Consider the following 22907-nt stretch of genomic DNA (forward strand, 5'->3'; position numbering starts at 1 on the left):
AAATATGTTCAAACGCCAACTCGAAGATATTTAGACTTAAAACTCAACATAAAGTTCAACGACAGGAATTGACACATTTGAAGTGACTTGCAGAAATAGACTGGGAAGGCTATTATTTCTGCATCCATGCGCGCAACTGTTCACTTTGTTGATGGAGCAGGTTACTGCGCTGACTGGTACTTCAGTTTGCGCACGTAGCAGCTCCGTAATTATAATATTAAAAAAACGCTGATTACTAAAACTAACATACGTATAACCCGTTAAAGATATTGAAATGCATGTCCAATTGAGAGTAAACGGCATACAACGCCGCAACAACAAGGTGCGTGCAGCTGTCGTATCGCTCGGGTCGGCTCATGCGCAGAGGCACTGATCTATAAATCACCAACACTCCGAGCAACAACTCGGATTGATTTAACTTCACTGTTTAAAAATCAGTCAATCTGTGCCTCATCAACGGCGATGTGGAAGTGTTGGAAACGCCGGTCTTCATTTATCAGGCTACTCATTCATGTAGGCTACTCTACCGTACCATTTATGTTAATATTGATCAAATTCAAGATCGAATCCTCGGTCCTCCCTTATCATTAAGCAGTATGAAAAGGCCACACACAGACAGTCGGCCTATTGGAGGTTGCCGTATGTATTTAAACCAATCAAAATGTAGTAGTGAATATTATTTCAAAACCTTTGTTATCCACCATGTTATTCATCACTTGATTGAATTTATTACTGATAATATACAGACCTAGGCAAACAAGATGTGTGTGTGTGTGTGTGTGTGTGTGTGTGTGTGTGTGTGTGTGTGTGTGTCTGTGTGTGTGTGTGTGTGTGTGTGTGTGTGTGTGTGTGTGTGTGTGTGTGTGTGTGTGTGTGTGTGTGTGTGTGTGTGTATCTTTAGATACTAGTTGCTACCCCTAAAATTGACTCAGTTTATCACCATTGGGGCATATGGCAGGTATGAAACAACATAAACAGTATGACAGAATGGCATGACAGCTTTATTGACAGATTAGGCACAAGACAATATATTTGTTTGTTTCTTTAATTGTTCCCCATTCAGTTGAGCCCTTTCAATTTTTTATTATCACATGCTGCCTTAAATTTTGTTATCTTGTACATTTTGTTTAGTATATATTGTATATTTTTTAGTATTGTACATTGGTTGGCATTCTGCGGACAGCAAAGCAAGAATTTCATTGTACAGGGAAACATGTTTTCTACTGTGCATATGATAATAAACACTTTGAATCTTCAATCTTCAATGGGCCTGTGTAATTCTTGGCATGACATTTGAATCATCAACAATTTTCTCATTTTAAATGTCGGGCTATTACAGTTGAACGAAACAACATTGATTGGTGACTGGTTCATTGTTCGGTCTGCTAGCTAAACATCATATAAAACACTGTATTATACAATCATATAAAACAAAAGAAGAAGACGACAGATTCATGGACTTGTATTCATAATCCAATCATCGTACCAAAACCTAACCTCCCCTAGTTCAAATCTGTACGTCACGGCATTTGGAAATCAACGGAAAGCCATCATTATTCCTCCCCCTCTCTGTCTCTACCCAACGACTTAAACCCCATCATTCATAGATCAGTGGTCTCTACCCTCCGTTGCACCTCTGGTAGGTGACGAAGGTGGCCCCAGCCTTCACCCCCAGCTCCCCCAGGCTCTGGTGCTCCAAAACGGGCTTGCCGTTGTAGGCGAGGCTCAGGCTTCCCTCCAGATCAGGCCTCTTCTGGAGGAACTTCCTCTTCAGTTTGCCGATGGTGTCGGCGCTCTTGAGGAACAACTCAATGATTTTGCCATCGGTGCCGTTGATCACCTTGAGAGGAACGCGGGTTCCCTGCTTCGGTTCTGGAGTTTGCTGGGTCTGTGGCACCTTGCCTACCACCTGCAGACAGGTGTGAGTTGTCTTCAGGAACCTCAGGTCGTAACGGGCATGGATAGGAGGATCTCCTAAAGGCCAGCACAGTGCCTCAGGTAGGACCGGAACAGCCTGGGAGAGAGAAGGAGAGAGATAGGGAGAGAGGGGGATGGGGAGAGAGAGAGGGAGAAAAGAAAGAGGAAGGGGGGGAGAGACAGAGAGAGACACTGGTATACAATGTACCATACTATACTGCCACAATGGATGGAAATGCAAGACATCAATAAACAATAATTTAATTCCTGCATGGCAGGAACCAAAAGAATGCTCACCATATGGGGCATTGAACAATCACCACTATGCAGATTTTGTAGTGAGGAAACTGAAGCAAAAGAACATCTGTTTTGGTATTGCCCCATTGTGTCTGGGGTTCAGGAATGGCTGTCAAATATTATAATCAATAATATTTAATAAACAATAACAACGTTATTGTTTATTAAATATTATGGTGGCTGGGCAATTTAAAAAAAAATAATAACTCAATAAAAATTCCTGCACGGCATTTTGTTTACTTTCATATTTAGTCATTTACTCGAAAGACGTTGAAAGAAAATAATTCATTCAAAAACACATTAAATGACAAGGAAGTGGTTTTGTTTGCCAGCACCACAACATTAGACAGTGTTGGCAGTATGCCCTGCAGGGTAACATTTGCTCTCAAAGATCATTCAGCTTCAAAATATGCAGTACCCTCCCTAAGTACATAATATGGGACTGGGAAATGTTTTCTTCTTTTGACTCTATACTCAAAAAGTTTGGATTTTAAATCAAACAATTACTGAGGTCAAAGTATAGATTCTCTGCTTTTATTTTATGGTATTTGTGTACATATTGGTTTCACCATTTAGAAATGACAACACCTTTTCTGCATAGCCCCCCTATTTTAGGGTTAATAAGTAATGGGACAGAATTATATAATGTCTGAATTAAGCACTCATGTTTAGTATTTGGTCGACAATCCTTTGCAAGCAATTACTAAATCATACAGCTATATACTACGGATCAGCAAAAACATCCTTACCATTGGATACCGGAATTGTAGATGTTCCATTGTTGCCATTGTGAACATTTGGATTGTGTTTCTCCTGTCGCTCAAGGACTGTTCCTGTGTGTGATCGGTGTTAATGTCACCTATCAAGCAGTGTGCAGCTTTTATATAGTCTGTGGTGGGGGGGAAACCCAACGTTCAGGAAGTCCCTCAGAAAACCCCCCAATTTATCTCTGCCTCCCTCCAGCTCCTTGCCCTGGAGGCCAGTCAGCGTGGTGCTCCTGGTCAGCTGATTTCTGTGAAATGCTGCCTAGCTGCCAGACAGTAACAATCCCATCAAGATAGGCAACAACGTGCACCAGAGACACAGTTCTGACTGCCAAGTTGTGGTGGTGGGGTGTGTGTGTGTGTGGGACTGCTACCCAGGTCAAACAGGTCATAGGTGTGTGTGTGTTACCTCCAAAACCTAAAAACCTATGAAACTAACAATGTAGAAATAGGCCAAAGTGTTTGCGGGAGCAATACACAATAGCTTGATACGTTAGAATGGTAGTGCAGATAGACCAGGTGCAGAGGCCAGGAAAAAGAGAGAGAGAGAGAGAAGGGGGAAGAACGAGAGAGTGAGTGAGTGAGTGTGTGTGTGTGTGTGTGTGTGTGTGCACGTGCGCATGTGTACGTGCCTGAGAAAAGGAAAAGGGTACAAAAAGCAGATAAGTCATGTGACTATCCGTAACCCAAACAACAGTGCAAAGCTCTAAATACAATCTTCACCCCTCCTTTCCTGGAAAACTTACCTCAGTATCCACAGTTCTACAAGGCTTTATTGAAGCTACTGTTACCTCATCAAATTCAACTGGTACAGTAACTAGTCAACTTAGCTGCTCTAGTCAAATCAAAACCATTATCCACAAGTCCCTTGGAATGACTGTATTTTCTTCTCATGTGCTGCTCAATTCTCTGGGCGAAAATGCCTTGTTGATGCCAGAGGTCAGAGGAGAATGGCCAGACTGGTTCGAGATGATAGAAAGGCAACAGTAACTCAAATAACCACTCGTTACAACCAAGGTATGCAGAAGACCATCTCTGAATGCACAACATGTCGAACCTTGAAGCAGATGGGCTACAAAAGGGGGTCCAACCCAGTACTAGCAAGGTGTACCTAATAAAAGCAAGGTGTACCTAATAGAGTGTATATCAATATGTTATAATGTTTTATTAGTACACACATGTTCACACAGATGCATGCACACACACGCACACACACACACACACATATAAATATGATGTGATGTGAAATCCTGCCAGGGACGTTTAGGTACTTTCCAGCGGGGCAAAACAACAATAAACAGAAAGCGAAACGAATACTGTACACCCTAGGAAACTTGCATGCTTACTACCACTACCCTCCCTGTACTAGCCCTAAACACAACCTTTGAGACCTCTTCACCCCCACTTGTCCCCTGTACAAGTTCTCTCCTGTTAAAAAATAATAATAAAAGAAAATTGGCTCTCTGGCTTTACGACTGGCAATGGCCCCTGGTGTGAGCATTGATTACTTTGTCTTATGATGACTATTGGATAGATGATTCACTTACTTAACCAAATGTATTTGTTGTAAGTCGCTTTGGATAAAGGTGTCTGCTAAATGCCATAAATGTAAATGTTCACACTGGTTCACAGTTGCCCTCAATATCCCACCGCCTTCCCCCCATGTCGAGATCATTGTGTAACCTACCTAAATGATTATATTTATGTTGTGTTTTGTTAATGTGTTCGGTTTTTATATGATGTATTGTGTGTTGAGACCGTGGTGAAAATGTACTTTAAAAACCTAAATCAACTTGAAACTAGAAGTCTTGTCTTATGAAAAGGACTGAAACTATTACCAAGACTATGTTGCTGAGTTATTTTATTGACTTTGACAAATATAGGCACGCAGTTGTAAATCATTTTATAAAGCATCTTATTTTCTTTACAACAGGGTGAACCCACAGGTAAACAAAGATACAAAATCAGGAAGAGTGAACACAAGACACTTCTGTCTAACACATGGACAGGGGAAGTGTCACCATCAAATACATGAATCTGGTTTATGCAAAATAGGCTCAAGATCTAAACTCCATGTGGGTATGATGAAATCATTCCAACCATAGTTTATGCCACTCTAAAAGCACCCATGCTAAAACTGTGGTGTTGAGATGTTTGATGGGTAAGGATCAAACAATGCATTGCACTCTGTAAACATACAGAAAGCTGTGAATTCTTCCGGAATACGTTGTTATATCAATGTAGTTGAAAACAAAATGGTGGTGGGTTGCAGGCACTTTCTGTGTGAGTCTACAACTCCTCAATTTGTGTTTAAGGGGGTCTGTTTATCCCCCTCCAGCTTCAACACACACACACACACCCCCACCCACCCACCCACCCACCCCATGGCCCTTTAGATCTGAACATCCCATCCAATCACAGTCAACCTGTGCAGTCTCTTCACTTGTCCCCCTTGACCCCTTTCCCGGCAGGTTTAGGGTTCCTAGGCGGTTTCTTCTGCAGCATGGCCAGAGTGTCCCTCTTCTCAATCTTCCTCAGCTGTTTCTTCTTCATCCTCTTGATCTTTGTTGTGTTGCGGATCTGAAGCGGAGACATCAGACAAATAAATACAACATACACATCACTGTGTTAAGGGTCAACCACAGGTTATCTGTCTGGTTCAGAATGATGTCACTGGGGATCTGTGCTAGGGAGGGACACGTAACCAATGGATTCTTTCCATACCCCGTCTCAGGTGGGATACAACTTGACATTTGAGTATTCCCAAATACATGAAGACATGGGTAAATACTGTTGAGCGTGTGTGTGTGTGTGTGTGTGTGTGTGTGTGTGTATGTCACTTACCACTTGCACCACCTCAGACTTCCTCTCGTTCTCTTCCTTCCTTTTCAGGTTCTCCTCTCTCCTCTTCCTCTTATCCTGTGAGGAGTAAAGAGAGAGATGGGATGAGTGTGTGAGGAGGGGAGAGAGATTGGATGAGTGTGTGAGGAGGGGAGAGAGAGATGGGGTAAGGAGGGGAGAGAGAGATGGGATGAGTGGGTGAGATGGGATGAGTGGGTGAGCCAACATCATGATAGCAGAACGGTCACTCTATCAGTGTCCCACAGAATCATCTGTATTATTTTTGGGACCCAGGATCAGATCTATCTGGCAGATTTGTATTACTATAAGGGAAGTCAGCCAGCTTGATATGATCCTGGATGGCAAAAAATAATCTGGATCATTCTGAAGCCCATACTGGGCCCTGAATTTCAAATAAAGAAAGAAAGAAAGAGAGAAATGTGCAGCATGACTCAGACCTCCTTCTCCCTGGCCTTGTCCTCCTTCAGCTGCAGAGAGTACTTCTTCACCAGCTCCTTCTCTCTCTTGGCCTCCATCTTCCTCTCCCAGGAGGACCGCAGGGGCTTGTCCCTCAGGAGGGCTGAGAACCTGCAACACACCCAACAACGACATCAACCACTGCACTGTTGAGGAAGCTGACAACCTGGAACACACCCAACAATCAAACATCTATCACTGCACTACTGAAATGCAGCTGATGACCTGCAACACACCCAATGACAACACATTAACCACTTCACTGCTGAGAGGAAGCTTGCAAAGGATGCATTTCATTGTACAATTTAGGTCATGTATCTTGTGTATATAACCAATAAACTTTGACTTGACTTGTGTCAACAATCAAACAAAAGGTAGCTGCATTAATTAATGATACAATGCTAAATAGAACTTTTGCTAAATAAGCTTTTGCTCATGGGGGTATGTGTGTGTGTGTCCCTGTCTGTCCAATCAGGTAATTTCTTGACAATATGTCTGTCTATTCAGGGCCCCACCTCACGCAAAAGTTCCAAAAATCACTTTAATGTTAGATTTCATATGAGCGTAGTTGCAGTGGCCCATGCTACATATAGCTGTGTGACCTGCAGCAGCTTCACTCCTAAAATTACAGATAATGGCCATATTAATGCTTTAGAGAGCTTTCATATCCCTGCATTGAAGAAACAACTGATGTCATCTTATTAGTCTAAAGCAATGCAGTGAAAAGCTACTTTGACCAGTCAAGTTGTGTCAGATCCGAGATCTCTTCAAGGAAGGAAGGGTAGAATCACTTAAAATTATCCAAACAGAGCCAATAAGCATGATCAGTTACATTCTCCATGTGTAAACTTGTTAACACAGTTTCAGGCCTACACACGTTTTGCAAAATAAACATTTGCTCATTTGAGTGGTGAGGTGTGCCGCTCTCTGTCCAATCAGGTAATTTCTTGACAATATTTCTGTATTTCGGAGACCTATTTTGAGCTTGTTAGCGTACATTTTAAAAGTAGCGGCCGGAATGATACAAAGATCCTGTAGTATCTCTTTAGCAGGTGTGTAGTGATGGCTATTGGTGGGCTGACAGGGAAGGGACACGTGTGCAAGAGTCAGAAATTCCCCATTTGTGACTAGGTGACCATCCTCCCCGTCATCATCCCTGTCCCTAAGAAGTCCAAGGCTACCTGTCTCAATGACGACCGCCCTGTGGCTCCCACGTCAGTCATTAAGTGCTTTGAGAGGTTAGTCAAGCCTCAAGGATTTCGTTGCATTGTATACCTGTATATGATGTAATGACAAATAAAACTCAACTTGTACATCAGGTCATTGTACATTACAATTCGTTTCTCAATCACTGTAACTGCCGGTGGCACTTAGCTAAACCTTCGATAAAAACAATCGGGCAGTCACAGTACGATGATCTATCGTTGATTCACTTACTTTATACAAATGTACTTATTATGTGGCTTTGGACAAGAGCGACTGCTAAATGACTTCAATGTAAATGTATATAATCCTCGTAACGTATGGGGCAAGAATCAGAACATCCATGTTTGCAGTGGGTGGCCCTCCGTACCCACCTTTGCTTGTTGCGGTCCTTCCAAACCCGTCCGGACTTCGGCTTCCCCAACGGTATCATCGGTTCCCGTTTCTCACTCGACTCCGATTGAGTCCTCTTTTTCGCCGTTTTATTCGGGCGGTCCGTTACCGGGGCGGTCTCCTTTGGTACCGGGCGAGCGTTGTTTTCCTTCTCGTTGCATTGGTCTGGTATCGGACCAGCTGAACTGTCCGGAACTGTAGACGTAATATCGGTAGGTTTGTCGGATTCAGCGGGTTTTGGACATACTTCAACTTTGGTCAATAAACTTGGTTCTGACTCGGTGCTTGGCACGGTTGGCTTACTAGACGCAGCGATGTGTTCCACGACTACAACCTCCGGGTCGGGATCCGCCGGGTTCTCCGTTTCACACGGTACCTCCTGAATGACCGATTTCCTTCGGCGACTGGGAGTCTTCAGGCTCGGGACTTCGGAGTCCAGAAGCGCGGCTGGGGTCCGTACTCTGCGGCCGCTACGAGTCCGTGTCACGACGGGAGGAGGTAACTCGAGATCGGGGTCTTCTCCGGTCTCATGTGATACTCCTTCGTTGGACGTCGGTTCGTTTTTAACTATTTCTTCACTTGCCGACATGTTATCAAAATGAAATTACAAACCAACTGCATATATTTGCTATTGCGATAGACAAGACCGTATTGTATATATCACAATTCAACGGATTGAGAAAACCCACGTGTACCCGTGTGTGCTGATCTGGAGCACCACAGAGTAAGAAACTACAGTACAATTTGTATAAGGAGACTGCCGCCTAGCGGTCGAAATATAATATCACCACAACAATCAGTCACATGACAAGAGTCCCAGCTTCCGCACCGCGTTTGCAGAATTTCACCAACTTGTGGTGTGCAGTCCGAAACAATCACGAGTGAAGAATGCCATCCGTCGGAGTCGTGCTTCTATGCTCTCTCTTTGCAAGTACTGTAAGTAGAAGACTTAATATACAGCCTTGTCCCCTGATTCAGAAAAGTTAAATCGGAAATACAACGATTATGATATATGCCATTTAGCTGACGCTTTTATCCAAAGCGACTTACATTGCAGTGGGTGCATACATTTCAGTATATATGGTCCCAGCAGGAATCAAACCCACAACTGTGCTACAGTTTCCTTGAACTATACCAGCTGTTGTTATTGTCATTGCCTTCAACGTTGATACAAAATACAGTAGTTGACATTGACCTTGTTCTAACAGGGCTGTTCTGTCAAAGAGACCCAGGAATTAAAAAAAAAAATATATAAAAAAAAAAGGCTACATCTAGATAACCGTTATGTTGAGAATGTGTTGCTTGTGTTATTCAACTCTGTATTTAGTTCTTCAGTCTCACCAACAAAAGTAGCCATGAGAGGGCACAGGTTTGTCAGGACTGCTGCCATCAGCTACAGTGGCATCACATGAGAAACAACCTCTCTGTCATAAAACCATCAACGTGTCTCACCTGGGATTTTACAAGAGTTACACTAAAGAAATTATGACTCAAATTGCTCTGAGTACAGCTGACCTCTTGTCTCTGTGTGCATTTCTCTCTCTCTCTCTCTCTCTCTCTCTCTCTCTCTCTCTCTCTCTCTGTGTGTGTCTCTCCCGCCCCCTCCATCACTCCCCCCCTTCCTCATTCCCCCTCTCTCTCTATTTCTCCCCCCTCTCTCTCTTATACAACCTCTCCATGTGTGTCTGCATGTCTGTGTCTGTCTCTCTCTCTCTGTGTCTGTCTCTCTCTCTCTCTGTCTCTCTATCTATCTGTGTGTCTGTCTCTCTCTGTCTCTATCTGTCTCTCTATCTATCTGTGTGTCTGTCTCTCTCTATCTGTGTGTCTGTCTCTCTCTATCTGTCTCTCTATCTGTCTGTGTGTGTAGCTGGGTGCGCCACGCTCCTTCAGTGTGGACTACCAGGGGGACTGTTTCCGTAAGGATGGCCAGGAGTTCCGCTACATCTCTGGCAGCATCCACTACAATAGGATCCCCCGGGTCTACTGGAAGGACAGGCTGCTCAAGATGTATATGGCCGGGCTCAACGCCATCCAGACGTAAGTGTCTAGATCTCTGGGGGAGGCTGGTGGAGGTAGAAATCGGAGGACGGGCTCATTGTAAAGCATTGGAACGGAATTCATTTCCGTGCATTACAATGAGCCTGCCCCTTACTCTTCCTCCTCCTCCCTCAGGTATGTCCCCTGGAACTTCCACGAGCCTTCCCCAGGCTGGTATGACTTCAACGGACAGCAGGACCTGGAGGGCTTCCTGCAGCTGGCTCACGACACAGGCCTCCTGGTCATCCTAAGGCCTGGGCCCTACATCTGTGGAGAGTGGGACATGGTGAGAGGAAGATGGAGAGAGGGAGGGAGTGATGGAGAGAGGGAGGGAAGGGAGGGAAGGAGCCTTACATATGAGTGGGATATGGTGAGGGAGGGAGAGAGATATATATATATGGATGGATGGGGTCTTATAGAGAGAGTTATATGGTGAGAGAGATACGGGGCGATAGATAGATAGATGTATGGATACAGTACATGACCTGGTTAAAGTGAATGATTAATTCTGTCTTTAGGGGGGTTTACCTGCCTGGCTGCTCAACAAGAAAGACATCGTCCTACGCTCCTCTGACCCTGGTACACACACACACACACACACACACACACACACACACACACACACACACACACACACACACACACACACACAGACACACACACACACACACACAGACACACACGGTGTGTGTATGATCTCTCATGTGTTTCAGACTATCTTGCAGCGGTGGACAAGTGGATGGGCCAGTTATTGCCCATCATCAAACCTTTCCTCTACAACAACGGTGGACCAATCATCACTGTTCAGGTGAGCACAGGTGTCACCTCATTGATCAATATCCGAGTGTTGATGATATGGACACACCTCACTGGTCAATATCCTTGGCAGAAATCAGAAGATGGGCTCATTGTAATGAGAAACTCATTCTATTCCATGCATAACAAAGAGCCCATCCTCCTGCAGCCTGCCCTGTGTTCAAGGCCAGTGTTTGGGGGTTTGGGCTGGGTTCTCAGGATGGAACTGGTGTGGTGTGGTGGCTGGGTCACAGACTCACAGGAATATATGACAGGCTTTTGGTCAAACACACAAACAAGTTTTGATACCATTCCTCATTCCATGCATTACAATGAGCCCGTCCTCTGATTTCTTCCTCCACCAGCCTCCACTGGTGTCCTCCTCGGCTGTCCAAAGACTCACTTCACTGAAACACTGAAAACTGTTGCCCTTTTTTTCACCTTTACATGTTTGGAACCTCTCTCTCCCCCCAGGTTGAGAATGAGTACGGTAGCTACTTTGCCTGTGACTACAACTACCTGCGTCACCTGACCCAGGTCTTCCGCTCCCACCTTGGAGAGGAAGTTGTACTCTTCACCACAGATGGGGCGGGGCTTGGCTACCTGAAGTGTGGCTCCCTGCAGGGCCTCTACGCTACTGTCGACTTCGGGCCAGGTACCTGCCGTCACTCTAATCTAGCAATCATCTATAATGGAGGGACCTTAGCATCTACCCTGAAGAGGGTAGGGACCTCTTCAGGGTAGATGGTAAGTGGGATGCTTGGAACGGCCACCATAGACTTTGGAACAGGTAGGGCGAACCTTCCACCGTTCCAATCTAGCAATCATCTAGAATCAATCCATTATGGTGATAGGAGAGACCACGGCTAATTTATAAATGCCAAGTGGGATGCTTGGAAGGGACGACCCGACTCTGACATCACCCTGTTGAAGGGTTAAGGATGATGATGATGTCTTGTACTTGCCTGTTAGAGAATAAGAGCCACTTCAGATCTGTACTACTCGTTCTGTTCTGGCTTTTATACGTGTGGATCTTTCTCTCTCTCTTTCTTCCCCCTTCTCTCTCCCTCTCTCTCATTCTTTCCCCTTCTCTTTCTCTCCTCCCTTCTCTCTCTTTCTACCCCCCCCCCCCCCCTCTCTCTGCTGGTTCTGACCATGTGATGCTGTTTGCTCAGACACACTCTTGACTAACCGCTCCTTTATAACCTCTGATTCATGTTTTCCTGACGTGTGTGTTCTCTCTGTCACCTGCTGAACTGAGGATCATGTGCTCATGTCAGGAGAAAAAGGTTTTATTTAAATGTTTTGATATGTGTGTGTGTGATACACAGGAGGGAACGTGACCGCTGCATTTGAAGCACAGAGACATGCAGAACCACATGGACCCTTGGTAAGTCAGCCCGTTCTGACACATTCTATGTCCACTCAGCGTTGTGAGATGACGTTCTACTTGCTCCATTTCTATGCTGTGTTCTACTAACTCTGTGTTGTTGTCATCAGGTGAACTCTGAGTTCTACACAGGCTGGCTGGACCACTGGGGAGAGCGCCACTCTGTAGTCTCCTCCTCCCTCGTAGCCAAGTCCCTCAACGAGATCTTGTCAGTAGGAGCCAGTGTAAACCTGTAAGGAGAGATGCAGGGGGGGGGGTGTGGAGGGAGGGAGGGAGATATGCTCTCTATAGGAGCCAGTAAGGCTTCTACCATGGAGGGAGGGATGAGTGGGTAGAAAGAAAGTAAGAAAGAAAGATGATCACATATGGAAGTCTAATGTCACCGAGGATAGTTTGACTTTGTCTGACGGATCTGATCTTGTTGTTCCAGATACATGTTCATAGGAGGGACCAACTTTGGATACTGGAATGGTGAGTTCACTGGTCTGTATACCCAATAGACACTGCATACACACACACACATACCCTATATATATATAGGGGAGGTGGGGGGGGGGGGGGGGTCCAGGGGTTCCTGCGAACTGGTTGTGAGAATGTGTTTCTATCTCCTCACGTCTCCTGTGTGTGTGTGTGTGTGTGTGTGTGTGTGTGTGTGTGTGTGTGTGTGTGTGTGTGTGTGTGTGTGTGTGCCTCTCTCTCTCTCTCTCTCCCAGGTGCCAACACGCCATATGCCCCTCAGCCAACCAGCTACGACTACGATGCTCCACTGACGGAGGCAGGAGACCTCACCGACAAGTACTACGTCATCAGGGACGTCATCAAAATGGTAATACAGTATATAAAACAAAACCTGCAGAATATATTACATGACACCTGCAGTAGGGTCGTTATGTTCTACTAACTAACTAACTGTCAACCTTTAGTTATCCATTTTACAAAAATGATTGGAGCCCAATGATATCAGTGATTTAAACCCTTTGTGAGTGTGATTTACAGATTCCAATCTCCATGCCAGCTCCACAATAGACAGACAGTTATGTTAGTAGAATATAGACAGTTATGTATCAATTCTCTGAATGATATCATATTGACGTCTATATTTTGCTCCTACAGTACCGTAAAATACCAGAGGGGCCAGTACCTCCGACCACCCCTAAATACGCTTACGGATCTGTGCCAATGAAGAAGGTACCTGTCCTGTTCACTCCTTACACACAATACAATTCAGCTGACCTCAACTCAATTCAAATTAGTTAAATACAAGACAATGAGGAGTTGAGTTGTACTATTCCTTTGCATGTCAGGCACAACAATGCTACCCCACCAAGCAGATGTATCTTTTCTTCTATCCAGTGCAAAAAGAAGAGTGTATTTTCACTGTTTGTCTCCCCCCCTCCAGCTCCAGTCTGTAGTTGAGGCTCTCGACGTGTTGTGCTTCTCTGGTCCTGTTAGAAGCTTCTACCCTCTGACCTTCATAGAGATCAAACAGGTCTGCCTGTCCCTCCATCCCTCTGTGTTTCTGCCTGCCTGCCTGCCTGCTTGCTTTTCATAGAGATCAAACAGGTCTGCCTGTCCATCCGTCCGTCTGTGTTTCTGCCTGCCTGCCTGCCTGCTTGCTTTTCATAGAGATCAAACAGGTCTGCCTGTCCCTCCGTCCGTCTGTGTTTCTGCCTGCCTGCCTGCCTGCCTGCCTGCCTGCCTGCTTGCTTGCTTTTCATAGAGATCAAACAGGTACGCCTGCCTGTCTGTCCGCCTGTGTCTCTGTTTGCCTTTCTGCCTGTCTGTCCGCCTGTGTCTCTGCCTGCCCGTGTGTCTGTCTGCAGCTCAGCCACACCCAAGCCTCACCCCACCACTGTGGTGAAAAAACACTCATATGACCAGACCAGGCCCAGGACTTTTTCCTGACTGTGACCTTATCAGGAAAGATTAAGTACCCGAATTGTTGCCAGTCACACAAGCTTGGCCCACCTCTGTGGTGAAAAAATACTAATTTAAACTAATTTAAACTAATTTTCTTCCCTTCCACTAGCACCGACTTATTCTTAAAGAAAGTCTTACTTACAGTTCCTGTGATGTTTGGTGTCTCACTTACTTTAGAGAAATGTACTTATTGTAAGTCGCTCTGGATAAGAGTGTCTGCTAAATGACTAAAATCTAAATGCAGATTAGGACCATGACTTTTTCCTGACCATGTGACCTTATCAGGAAAGATTCTGGGCCCTAATTGTAGCCAATCACAATGACCAGTTGTACGTTCAGTACTTTTTTTCCTGACCATGTGACCAGACCAGGAAAAACTCTTGGTCAGGTCACGTTGTTAGGAAAAACTCCTGGTCGAAAGACCCAAAATGGCTGTCGTGGCTCCACAGTTTCTGTGTTCTGTATTGTGAAGGCCTTTGGGTATGTGCTGTACCGGACCAGGCTGCCTGTGGACTGCAGCAGCCCCACCCCCCTCTCCTCTCCTCTGAACGGAGTCCATGATAGAGCATATGTGTCTGTGGACGGGGTGAGTCTGCCACTTATGCACTTTGAGATTATTCTTGTATCATAAGAAGTGCTTTATAAATGTAACAAATTGTTATTATTATTAAAAATAATAATAATTAACACATCGCTCTGGTAAAAAAGATTTCATCTCAATGAGACTAACCTGGATGAAGAAAACATTGAAAACCTCTCTGCAGCACGCAACTCACATCTGTGTTTATTACTTGTTTGTATTTCTTAATTTGTATTCAACCATTATTTATCCATTTGACCCACATTATTGTGTACAATAGCCCATTGATATCAGTGACTTAGGCCCTTGTGAGTGACTTACAGATTCCAAGCCCCACGCCGTCTCTACAATAGACTTTTGATGTCTGAAAGTGAACAATCCACAATCAAAGTCATAAAGGAGGTGTGTCTTGACATTGATCTTGTGTGTTCCTGTGTCGTCCCCAGGTGGTGGTGGGGGTCCTGGAGAGGAACAAGGCGCTGAGCATCAACGTGACGGGCCGGGCCGGGAGTCAGCTGGACCTGCTGGTGGAGAACATGGGACGCGTCAACTATGGCAAAGGCATCAACGACTTCAAGGTTAGAAACATTCTCTCTCTCATATATATATATATATATATATTATATATATATTAATATATATATTAGTATATAGATATAACAGCAGCCTGGTTGGAGTTCAAACATCAACTTTTCGTTATTGAACAACAAAGACCAGATAATGATTGTCTTCTCCTCTCTCTCTCTCTCTCTCTCTCCCCCCCCCCCCCCCCCCCCTCAGGGCCTGGTATCTAACCTGACTCTAGGAGCCGATGTGCTGACTGGCTGGCTCATCTACAGCCTGAACATTAACGAGGCTGTCAGCAAGGGCCTCCTCTGGGAGAAGAAGTCCTCTCTCTCCCCCCTGGCTCCCCCGCCCTCCCCCCTCTCCCCCCCAACCTTCTACGGGGGCAGCTTTGTCATCCCGGACGGCATCCCAGACCTCCCACAGGACACGTACATCCAGTTCCCTGGATGGAGGAAGGTGGGTTCTACTGGGGTTCTAACTGTCTGATCTCTAATATTCACACAACTGACAGGAGGGAGGGGAGTTTTAGCTGGGGTTTAAATACGTTTTAATGACTCTGTAACAATGTCCGGTTGTACACAGAGGCAGACGCAGTATAGTGATAAGGGACTTTCTCCCGTTTATTTTGACAAGGGGTCCGCTGGCACGGCTCGGCTTTCCAGCCTCGTTCAAAGTCTTTCCTTTGGCCCTTTGGTCCTGTGCTCGGCTTGGCTCGGCTCGGCTCTCCTCTGCTCTCGCCGCCTGCTTCTCCAGCTTAGCTCCCTTACTGAAATGGCAGAAGCACACCCATCTTAAACATTCGCCGGCGAGACTTAATTCGCAGCAGGTGTGCAACAAAAGTCTCGCCGACACAACCCCGGCCACGGTCCTGTAGCTCCCTCTACAGGCCGAACGCTGCATGTCCCCCCACAGACTCATTATATTTTATGCTTTTGTCTTGTATTCCAAGTGCACTGGATGGCGGCACCTCAGCATTAGTACTACCTTGACTGTTACTCTCAGTTTCAAAGCTTTTGTTTGTTAAGGTAATTCAAAGATTGATTGATTGTTTCATTGATATGTATTGACTGATTTGCTTTTGTTGTTGTTTACGTAACCAGGGACAGGTGTGGATCAATGGGTTCAACCTGGGTCGGTACTGGCCCGCCCGGGGCCCTCAGGTCACCCTGTTTGTGCCTGCTAGCATTCTGACCACTGACAGACCCAACCAAGTGACTGTTCTGGAGCTGGAGGGGGCAGCATGCACCCCCGGACCCTGCACCGTGGAGTTCACCAACACCCCAGTCCTCAACGCCACCATCAAGTCTCACCCTAACCACCAGAGGGCGCTGTTTCTCAAAGAGGACCTCTTGTGATATGATGATGATGACGTTGATTCTTGTGAAATGCACTGATCGAAAACAAGTGATCTATTTGCACTGGTCGTCGCCAGTTCCCGAACAATCTCTAGTTTTTGCCCCAGAGGTACGAGTGTAGATCTGAAAGGATTGGAGAGGTGGAAGCAAAATTGTGGAAACTTCTATCATCGTGGGGGGGGGGGGGGGGGAGGAGACTGGGTTACAGGAACTGGGTTCAGGGAATCAACTTTGTTGGTGTTAATTTCAGCAATCAATTTGCCTCTGGACCCACCGTGTTTCCCCCAGTGAATTCATTCAATTTTCACCACTGCTTACACCTATCCCATCCTGTCAGATCTACATTCAGTATATGGTACAAGGCTAGGGCTCAGTTGGAGATGTGGTGATAGATGATCTCTTTTCATCAAATAATGAATGTTTTTAAATTAATCAATCAATGGGGGCTCTACCCCAATCAGGGGAGGCTGGTAGAGGTAGAAATTGGAGGAGAGGCTTATTGTAGTGCGTGGAATGGAATTAGAAAAGGTATCGAACACTGAAAAATGATTTCTGCCTCCCCAATGATGTCCAAGTAGGTGAAGCGTCAGCGTCTTGTAAACCTGCACAGCTTTGTTTACACTCGCATGTGTGTTCTAAGGGAAGTTTTTATGTTTTAACTTGTATGGCTCAGTCCAGTGTTGAATGTGTTTTTATAGGCATCAGTTTACAGTGCTACGGCCTTTGTGGTACTGATGATAACATCGGTCTCGGTTGTTGTTCGTCATATAATACCTCCTAGTTTGGGAAGTTACGGCAGGGAACGATGTGTGCCAAATTAACCTTGCCTCTTGAGCCTACATCGGGCCGATATTTTCAGAATATCGGGCCGAACCAAGCCGTACTGTGCCTGCACAGGTGTTTTCCTTTCACATTGCATTGTTTCAGTTTCAGTTAATTTCTTTAACTCATTTAGTGCTGAGGGTAAATAAAGTCGCCCAAATTGTCGACATGGTGACAAGGGGTGACTTTATTCACCAAAAATGCATCAATTATAATGCTTCATTTTGTAGCCAAAGTATTGTTGCTGGGTAAACACCACATAAAACACATGGCGCTCTAGGTGGTGAGTGAGTTAAAAGCGCGCTCAGCTGGTCCCACATCATATGTGGTGCCAGTCTGCTTGTTCCTGTGCTGAGGGGCGACTGTGACAATGTTTAAACCTGATCTAATAGGGCTGGAACGGGCCATGAGAATTGAAAGCAGGCTGTTCAAAACCATCCATGAGTACAACACGGGTCAGCATAATATTGTGTAATAAGGGTGTGCCACTCTCATGAAGAACTGTTGATTTTTCTGTGTTTCTTTTATTTCTGTGCGGAATATTGTTTGGTGCCTCTTGTCTTTCCAGGAATGGTTCACTTTGTGGACAGCAGGAATCATGCACATATTTAATGATTGCGTATGCTGTACTTTTGGAATCTCCTTGTTATCGTTTTATTCTAGTGAATGCATGTATAACATTTTTATTCAGGACTTTTTGATTTCTGAAACCAGTTGATTTAAATGTAAGTGTTTTAAAAGTTTAAGTATAATCTGTTTGATTAATCATAGTGATTAACTCCAAGCGTCACTTCACTGTGATTAAAAACTACAATTCCCATACATCGCTACTACGTTTCCTTTCACCTCGACGTCAAAGCCACACCCACCCTCATTAATCGGAAAAGGAGTGCTAAAAAGTAAGTGGAACGAATTTCCAAATTATTGTCGTAATATCATTTAAATACGTCTTATTTTGTACATAGACAGTGGTTTTTAACATTGTGTGGATCCTATTCAGTCTCAATTTAAGCTTTATTGCAAGAAAATTAGTCGTTGCGTTAACATGGCAGTCGGAGTTAGCTTCAGTTAGCCCGGATATGGCTAGCCTTAATCACAACAATGCCATCACAAAAGTCAAGGGACTGCTGAAGGATTGCATGAGTTCTTCACCCGGTACCAGAGCTTTCATTTCTGAGGCTCAGTATCCATGGTCCACAAAGTCACATTACATCAAATCCTTGCCATTGCTTAGCTAAACTAACGTTATATAGCTTTTGATCTCGTAGTGGCTGGCTGGCTGGACCGTAAATTGAGCGACAGCTTTAAACTATTTCCACCACCAACATAACATTGCGCTAGCCCATCAAGTTTCTTCTGCAACTTATTTGTCTAGTTATCATGTAGTGTTGTGATCATTGCAGTAATATAATGGTTCCTTCTTCTAGTAATGAAGCTGACCTGTGTCGCTACGGTAGAGGGGTAGATCAACAACAAACGAGCCACACCGGATTGTAACCAGAAGGACCTCCGTAGGTGAAGGGAAGCCGCAGTCAATGATGCTCTGGAACTATCAACAAAGACCAAGGACATGAATGCTAGACTGTCACTGACTAGTTAGCTAACTTCTTGTAGTGCCCTGTCCCTGTTGTCTCCTACTCCACGCTCCTTCTGAAAGTTATGCACACATACTATAGTTGAGATCTAGCACTGTAGTACACATACTCTTGTACACACTAAGTAGTACACATACAAACGAGTACACATACAGACCACCCAGTATAAACCATGGTGGATAACCGCTACGCTACAGCGCTGGTCATCGGCTCTGTTCTGAGCCTCCTGGCCACTGTCTACCTCTCAGTCGCCGTGGGGACACAGCATTGGTACCAGTACCGCAGCTCTCCCGCGGCCAATCAGGAGGCCAGCAACACGTCGGAGCTGAGGGAGGAGTTCCTCCACGGGGAGTTTGATGAAAAGAGCTACAGCGACATGCTGTTCAAGCTCAACGGAACACTGGGGCTGTGGTGGCGGTGTGTCCTGGTGCCCGGACAGTCATACTGGTTTAAAGAGCCTGGTGAGAATGGACACACACACATACACACACACACACACACACACACACACACACACACACACACACACCTACCTACCGACGCACACATACACTTAGCTTTGCATGTGCACACACACACCTACACAGAAACATGTGCACACACACATTCAAGGCCTTGATGGTTAGCTGAATCAGGTGTTTGTGTAAGGCAATGAGTCACCAGGACTGTAACATCATGACTAGGTAAATACTACTGCCACTGAAAATGTTCTTTCTCTCTCTCAGATCCTAAGATGGTAACCCAGTGTGTGAGCTTCACTCTGCCCCAGCAGTTTGTCCCCAAGTACAAAGAACCAGGGAACCACAACAGTGGAGAGTACCTGCTTCGCACCTGTGAGTCCTGCCTCACACAGACACATACGCACACATACACTCTCGCATTGAGCATCAACTAATTCATTTGTGCAGTTCTTTACTTGTTTTTCTTGCTGTGTGTGTGTGTGTGTGTGTGTGTGTGTGTGTGTGTGTGTGTGTGTGTGTGTGTGTGTGTGCGTGTGCGTGTGCGTGTGCGTGTGCGTGTGTGTGTGCGTGCGTGCAGACCTGTGGCGGTTCCAGTTCCTGCTGCCACTGGTGTCTCTGGCGCTGGTGTTCCTGAGCGGACTCATCGGGGTGTGTGCCTGTCTCTGCCGCAGCCTTACCCCGACACTAGCTGTAGGAGTTCTCCACCTTCTGGCTGGTGAGAGAACTACACACACCGACACAACCCTGGACTGTAACCATACACACAACCACACAACTCTGGACTGTAACCATACATTCACTAAGGGAGGCTGGTGGAGGCAGAAATCGGAGGACAGGCTCATTGCAATGCATGGAATGGTATATATGGTAGTGCTCTGTAAGCATGAAACAAACTATTTGGATATGGGGCAGCTTGCCCAAGTAAGACTGCTCATTTTCTCCTAATTTTTTCTCCCGTTTGTCTGAAAGTAACCCTGACGGAACAGCTTGACACAGGTTAATGACCCACGCCTTCTCTCTTTCTCTCCCCCCCCCTTCCCTCCCCAGGTCTGTGTTCCCTGGGTACGGTGTGTTGTTTCCTGGCTGGTATGGACCTGCTCCACAGGGCCTCCGTGCTGCCGGACGGTGTGGATGGCTCCCTGGGCTGGTCCCTCTACTTGGCCCTCATCTCCTCCCCCATGCAGATGATGGCTGCTGCCCTGTTCCTCTGGGCCGCACGCAGCCACCGCCAGACCTACACCCGCATGACTGCCTACCGGGTAGCCTAGACCACAACTACACCCAACACCATCACAACCAGAACTACACCCTAGGACCACCCAACACAGCCAGACCTACACCCACATGACCGCCTACTGGGTGGCCTAGACTCAATACCTCTATCCTAACACCACCCTAATTACACCCCTAGACCCAACATCGCCAGAACTACACCAAACCCTTCCAGAATGACACCCAACACTGCCACGGGGCTATATCTATATTACCATCATGCTTATGCCCGTCCAACTCTTTCAGATAAAGTGTGTAGGGCAAAAGGGGCTAGGGCAGCGATCCTCACTCCTGGTCCTGGAGAGCCACAGTGGGTCCAGGTTTTTGTCCCAGCCTTGTCCCATCACACCAGATTAAACTAATCAACTGATCTTCAAAACTTTGATTTGCTGAATCAGGTGTGTCAGTGCTGAGCTGGGACAGAAGGCTGTGGTACTGCGCTCTCCAGGACCAGGAGTGAGGATCATTGGGCCTTGGGATGTTTGTGGCCCTTGAATCCACCTGAAGACAGTAAGACAGTTTACACTTCAGCCAATCAGACCTCAGAACAACTAGGCCCAGTATTTCCAAACTTTGAATTTAGATCAGAATGATCCTGATATTTTTTTGCGATCCAGGATCAGATCTATCTGGCCGATTTAGAGTAGTAGAGGGGTAAATCAGCCGGCTTGATCTGATATTGGATTTCTAAAATGATCATTCTGATCCAGATTAAAAGTTGAAAATACTGGGCCCAGGGTTAACAAATCGATAGTGATAATTCTTAGACTGAGACACAGAGACCGGCAGTTTGATTAGATGTTATGGTTATTTTGTATTGTTTGTCCACAGCTCATTGGTTAACCATTGTGAACCACTCCACCTGTGTTGAATTATTGAAAACATAAGGTGTGCTCTTACAGTTTTCTTCTTAAAACATGCATTTTTAATTTCTATGCTTTAAAACAGGATTTAAAAAACAACATTATTATTATGCCTCTGCTTCAGTTGCAATCACTGGCATTTCTCTGTCATTTAAAGAATGTCAGCTTGCTGTATTAATGCATGGATGCTTTAATGCTTTTTTGTGCTGATTTCCTGTGATTTTAACGGTTTTGTTGTGCTTTCAGTTTAGTGTTCTTGTATTCTGTGAACGATACGGCCTTGTAGAACCATTGATTTAAAAGTTTTTCCTACATTTAATTTATTTGTATTTTCAGCTGAACTTCAGCTTCCTATGTTGTGATCGAGTTTGACTGAATGTTACCACTCCTTTGCCATCATCACCCATATTTATTGACCTTGATTTGAATTATTATTATTATCATTTGAATGTTAACAGAAGACATTGTCCACCTGTGTTGATTTGAAGCCACTCATGCTCACTTGTTTCTTCATCTTTAGTTTCATGTTCTTAGTTTTATTTAATTTTTCCCAAACTTTGATGTTAAGTTCAAGTAATGTACTGACCAAAATCATGTGTCGTAGATTTCCCAAAGGCCTATATTGTTTAAGGTAGATGCGAAGTGGGATCCTTGGGACCCTTACCCTAAACCCTAATGTTAACCTTAATCCTTACCTTAACCATAGCCTTTAACCTAACCCCGAACCTTAATTCTTACCCTTACCATAACCCTTACCTAACCTTAACCATTTTAAATCTCCACCTCAATGGAGTGATGTCAGAGTTGGTCGTCCCAAGCATCTTAGCATCTACCTATTGACACTTAGCATCTACCTATTGACACTTAGCATCTGCCTATTGACACTTAGCATCTACCTATTGACACTTAGCATCTGCCTATTGACACTTAATAGGTAGATGCTAAGTGTGAATATGCAGATGCTAAGTGTCAATAGGTAGATGCTGACACTTAGCATCTACCTATTCACACTTAGCATCTGCATATTCACACTTAGCATCTACCTATTCACACTTAGCATCTGCATATTCACACTTAGCATCTACCTATTGTTTAAGAGCCAGCTTAAAACTACCAATGACAAGACAACTGGCAATAAGTACCAAGTCAGCTGGCTAAATGAATACCTCTCACTCGATGGTTTACTGTGACACACAGGGTGTCTAAACTGTGGTGAAACACATTGTGGATTTTGTACTGTAAGTGTTTTTATATGTACATGTTTTAGCCACACTGTGTTGGTCTGTTTTTATGTATGAATAAAACTTCACCAAATACTGACTTCTCGTGTCTGGTTACCATAGTCTGGTTGTCCTTCT

At 45.1% G+C, this 22907-nt stretch overlaps 4 protein-coding genes across 4 annotated transcripts; 2 read left to right on the top strand and 2 right to left on the bottom strand.

Moving 5' to 3' along the window:
- Positions 1-980: 980 nt before the first annotated feature.
- On the bottom strand, positions 981-3116 carry LOC310820833 (uncharacterized protein). Its single transcript, XM_083692639.1, has 2 exons — positions 2964-3116; positions 981-2014 (listed from the first exon to the last, which is right to left on the bottom strand). The coding sequence occupies exons 1-2, from the start codon at positions 3009-3011 to the stop codon at positions 1619-1621; spliced, it is 444 nt and encodes a 147-aa protein (XP_083548765.1). The 5' UTR covers positions 3012-3116; the 3' UTR covers positions 981-1618.
- Positions 3117-5335: 2219 nt separating this feature from the next.
- Positions 5336-8601, bottom strand: ccdc86 (coiled-coil domain containing 86). The gene is made up of 4 exons (XM_083692638.1): positions 7874-8601; positions 6278-6407; positions 5823-5897; positions 5336-5558 (listed from the first exon to the last, which is right to left on the bottom strand). The coding sequence occupies exons 1-4, from the start codon at positions 8479-8481 to the stop codon at positions 5418-5420; spliced, it is 954 nt and encodes a 317-aa protein (XP_083548764.1). The 5' UTR covers positions 8482-8601; the 3' UTR covers positions 5336-5417.
- Positions 8602-8765: 164 nt separating this feature from the next.
- On the top strand, positions 8766-18180 carry glb1 (galactosidase, beta 1). The gene is made up of 16 exons (XM_083692926.1): positions 8766-8828; positions 9760-9929; positions 10065-10215; positions 10448-10508; positions 10643-10737; positions 11199-11379; positions 12056-12114; positions 12225-12346; positions 12545-12585; positions 12828-12940; positions 13228-13302; positions 13514-13603; positions 14507-14620; positions 15061-15192; positions 15395-15637; positions 16282-18180. The coding sequence occupies exons 1-16, from the start codon at positions 8781-8783 to the stop codon at positions 16534-16536; spliced, it is 1950 nt and encodes a 649-aa protein (XP_083549052.1). The 5' UTR covers positions 8766-8780; the 3' UTR covers positions 16537-18180.
- Positions 18181-18228: 48 nt separating this feature from the next.
- On the top strand, positions 18229-20686 carry cldnd1b (claudin domain containing 1b). The gene is made up of 5 exons (XM_083692747.1): positions 18229-18257; positions 18786-19414; positions 19679-19786; positions 19992-20129; positions 20462-20686. The coding sequence occupies exons 2-5, from the start codon at positions 19126-19128 to the stop codon at positions 20680-20682; spliced, it is 756 nt and encodes a 251-aa protein (XP_083548873.1). The 5' UTR covers positions 18229-18257; positions 18786-19125; the 3' UTR covers positions 20683-20686.
- Positions 20687-22907: the final 2221 nt, after the last annotated feature.

The sequence above is a fragment of the Argentina silus genome (assembly GCF_951799395.1).
Source record: "Argentina silus genome assembly, chromosome: 21".
NCBI classification, from domain to species: Eukaryota; Metazoa; Chordata; class Actinopteri; order Argentiniformes; family Argentinidae; genus Argentina; species Argentina silus.

Excerpts from the sequence above, each read along its gene's own strand:
- LOC310820833 (XM_083692639.1), bottom strand. The coding sequence starts at position 3,011 with ATGTTCACAATGGCAACAATGGAACATCTACAATTCCGGTATCCAATG. Across the intron at positions 2,015-2,963 it reads TACAATTCCGGTATCCAATG|GCTGTTCCGGTCCTACCTGA; the intron begins GTAAGGATGTTT and ends TCTCTCTCCCAG.
- ccdc86 (XM_083692638.1), bottom strand. The coding sequence starts at position 8,481 with ATGTCGGCAAGTGAAGAAATAGTTAAAAACGAACCGACGTCCAACGAA. Across the intron at positions 6,408-7,873 it reads AAGGACCGCAACAAGCAAAG|GTTCTCAGCCCTCCTGAGGG; the intron begins GTGGGTACGGAG and ends GGTGTGTTGCAG. Across the intron at positions 5,898-6,277 it reads ACAAGGCCAGGGAGAAGGAG|GATAAGAGGAAGAGGAGAGA; the intron begins GTCTGAGTCATG and ends TACTCCTCACAG.
- glb1 (XM_083692926.1), top strand. The coding sequence starts at position 8,781 with ATGCCATCCGTCGGAGTCGTGCTTCTATGCTCTCTCTTTGCAAGTACT. Across the intron at positions 10,216-10,447 it reads TCTGTGGAGAGTGGGACATG|GGGGGTTTACCTGCCTGGCT; the intron begins GTGAGAGGAAGA and ends TTCTGTCTTTAG. Across the intron at positions 12,586-12,827 it reads CAACTTTGGATACTGGAATG|GTGCCAACACGCCATATGCC; the intron begins GTGAGTTCACTG and ends TCTCTCTCCCAG.
- cldnd1b (XM_083692747.1), top strand. The coding sequence starts at position 19,126 with ATGGTGGATAACCGCTACGCTACAGCGCTGGTCATCGGCTCTGTTCTG. Across the intron at positions 19,415-19,678 it reads ATACTGGTTTAAAGAGCCTG|ATCCTAAGATGGTAACCCAG; the intron begins GTGAGAATGGAC and ends TCTCTCTCTCAG. Across the intron at positions 19,787-19,991 it reads AGAGTACCTGCTTCGCACCT|ACCTGTGGCGGTTCCAGTTC; the intron begins GTGAGTCCTGCC and ends GCGTGCGTGCAG.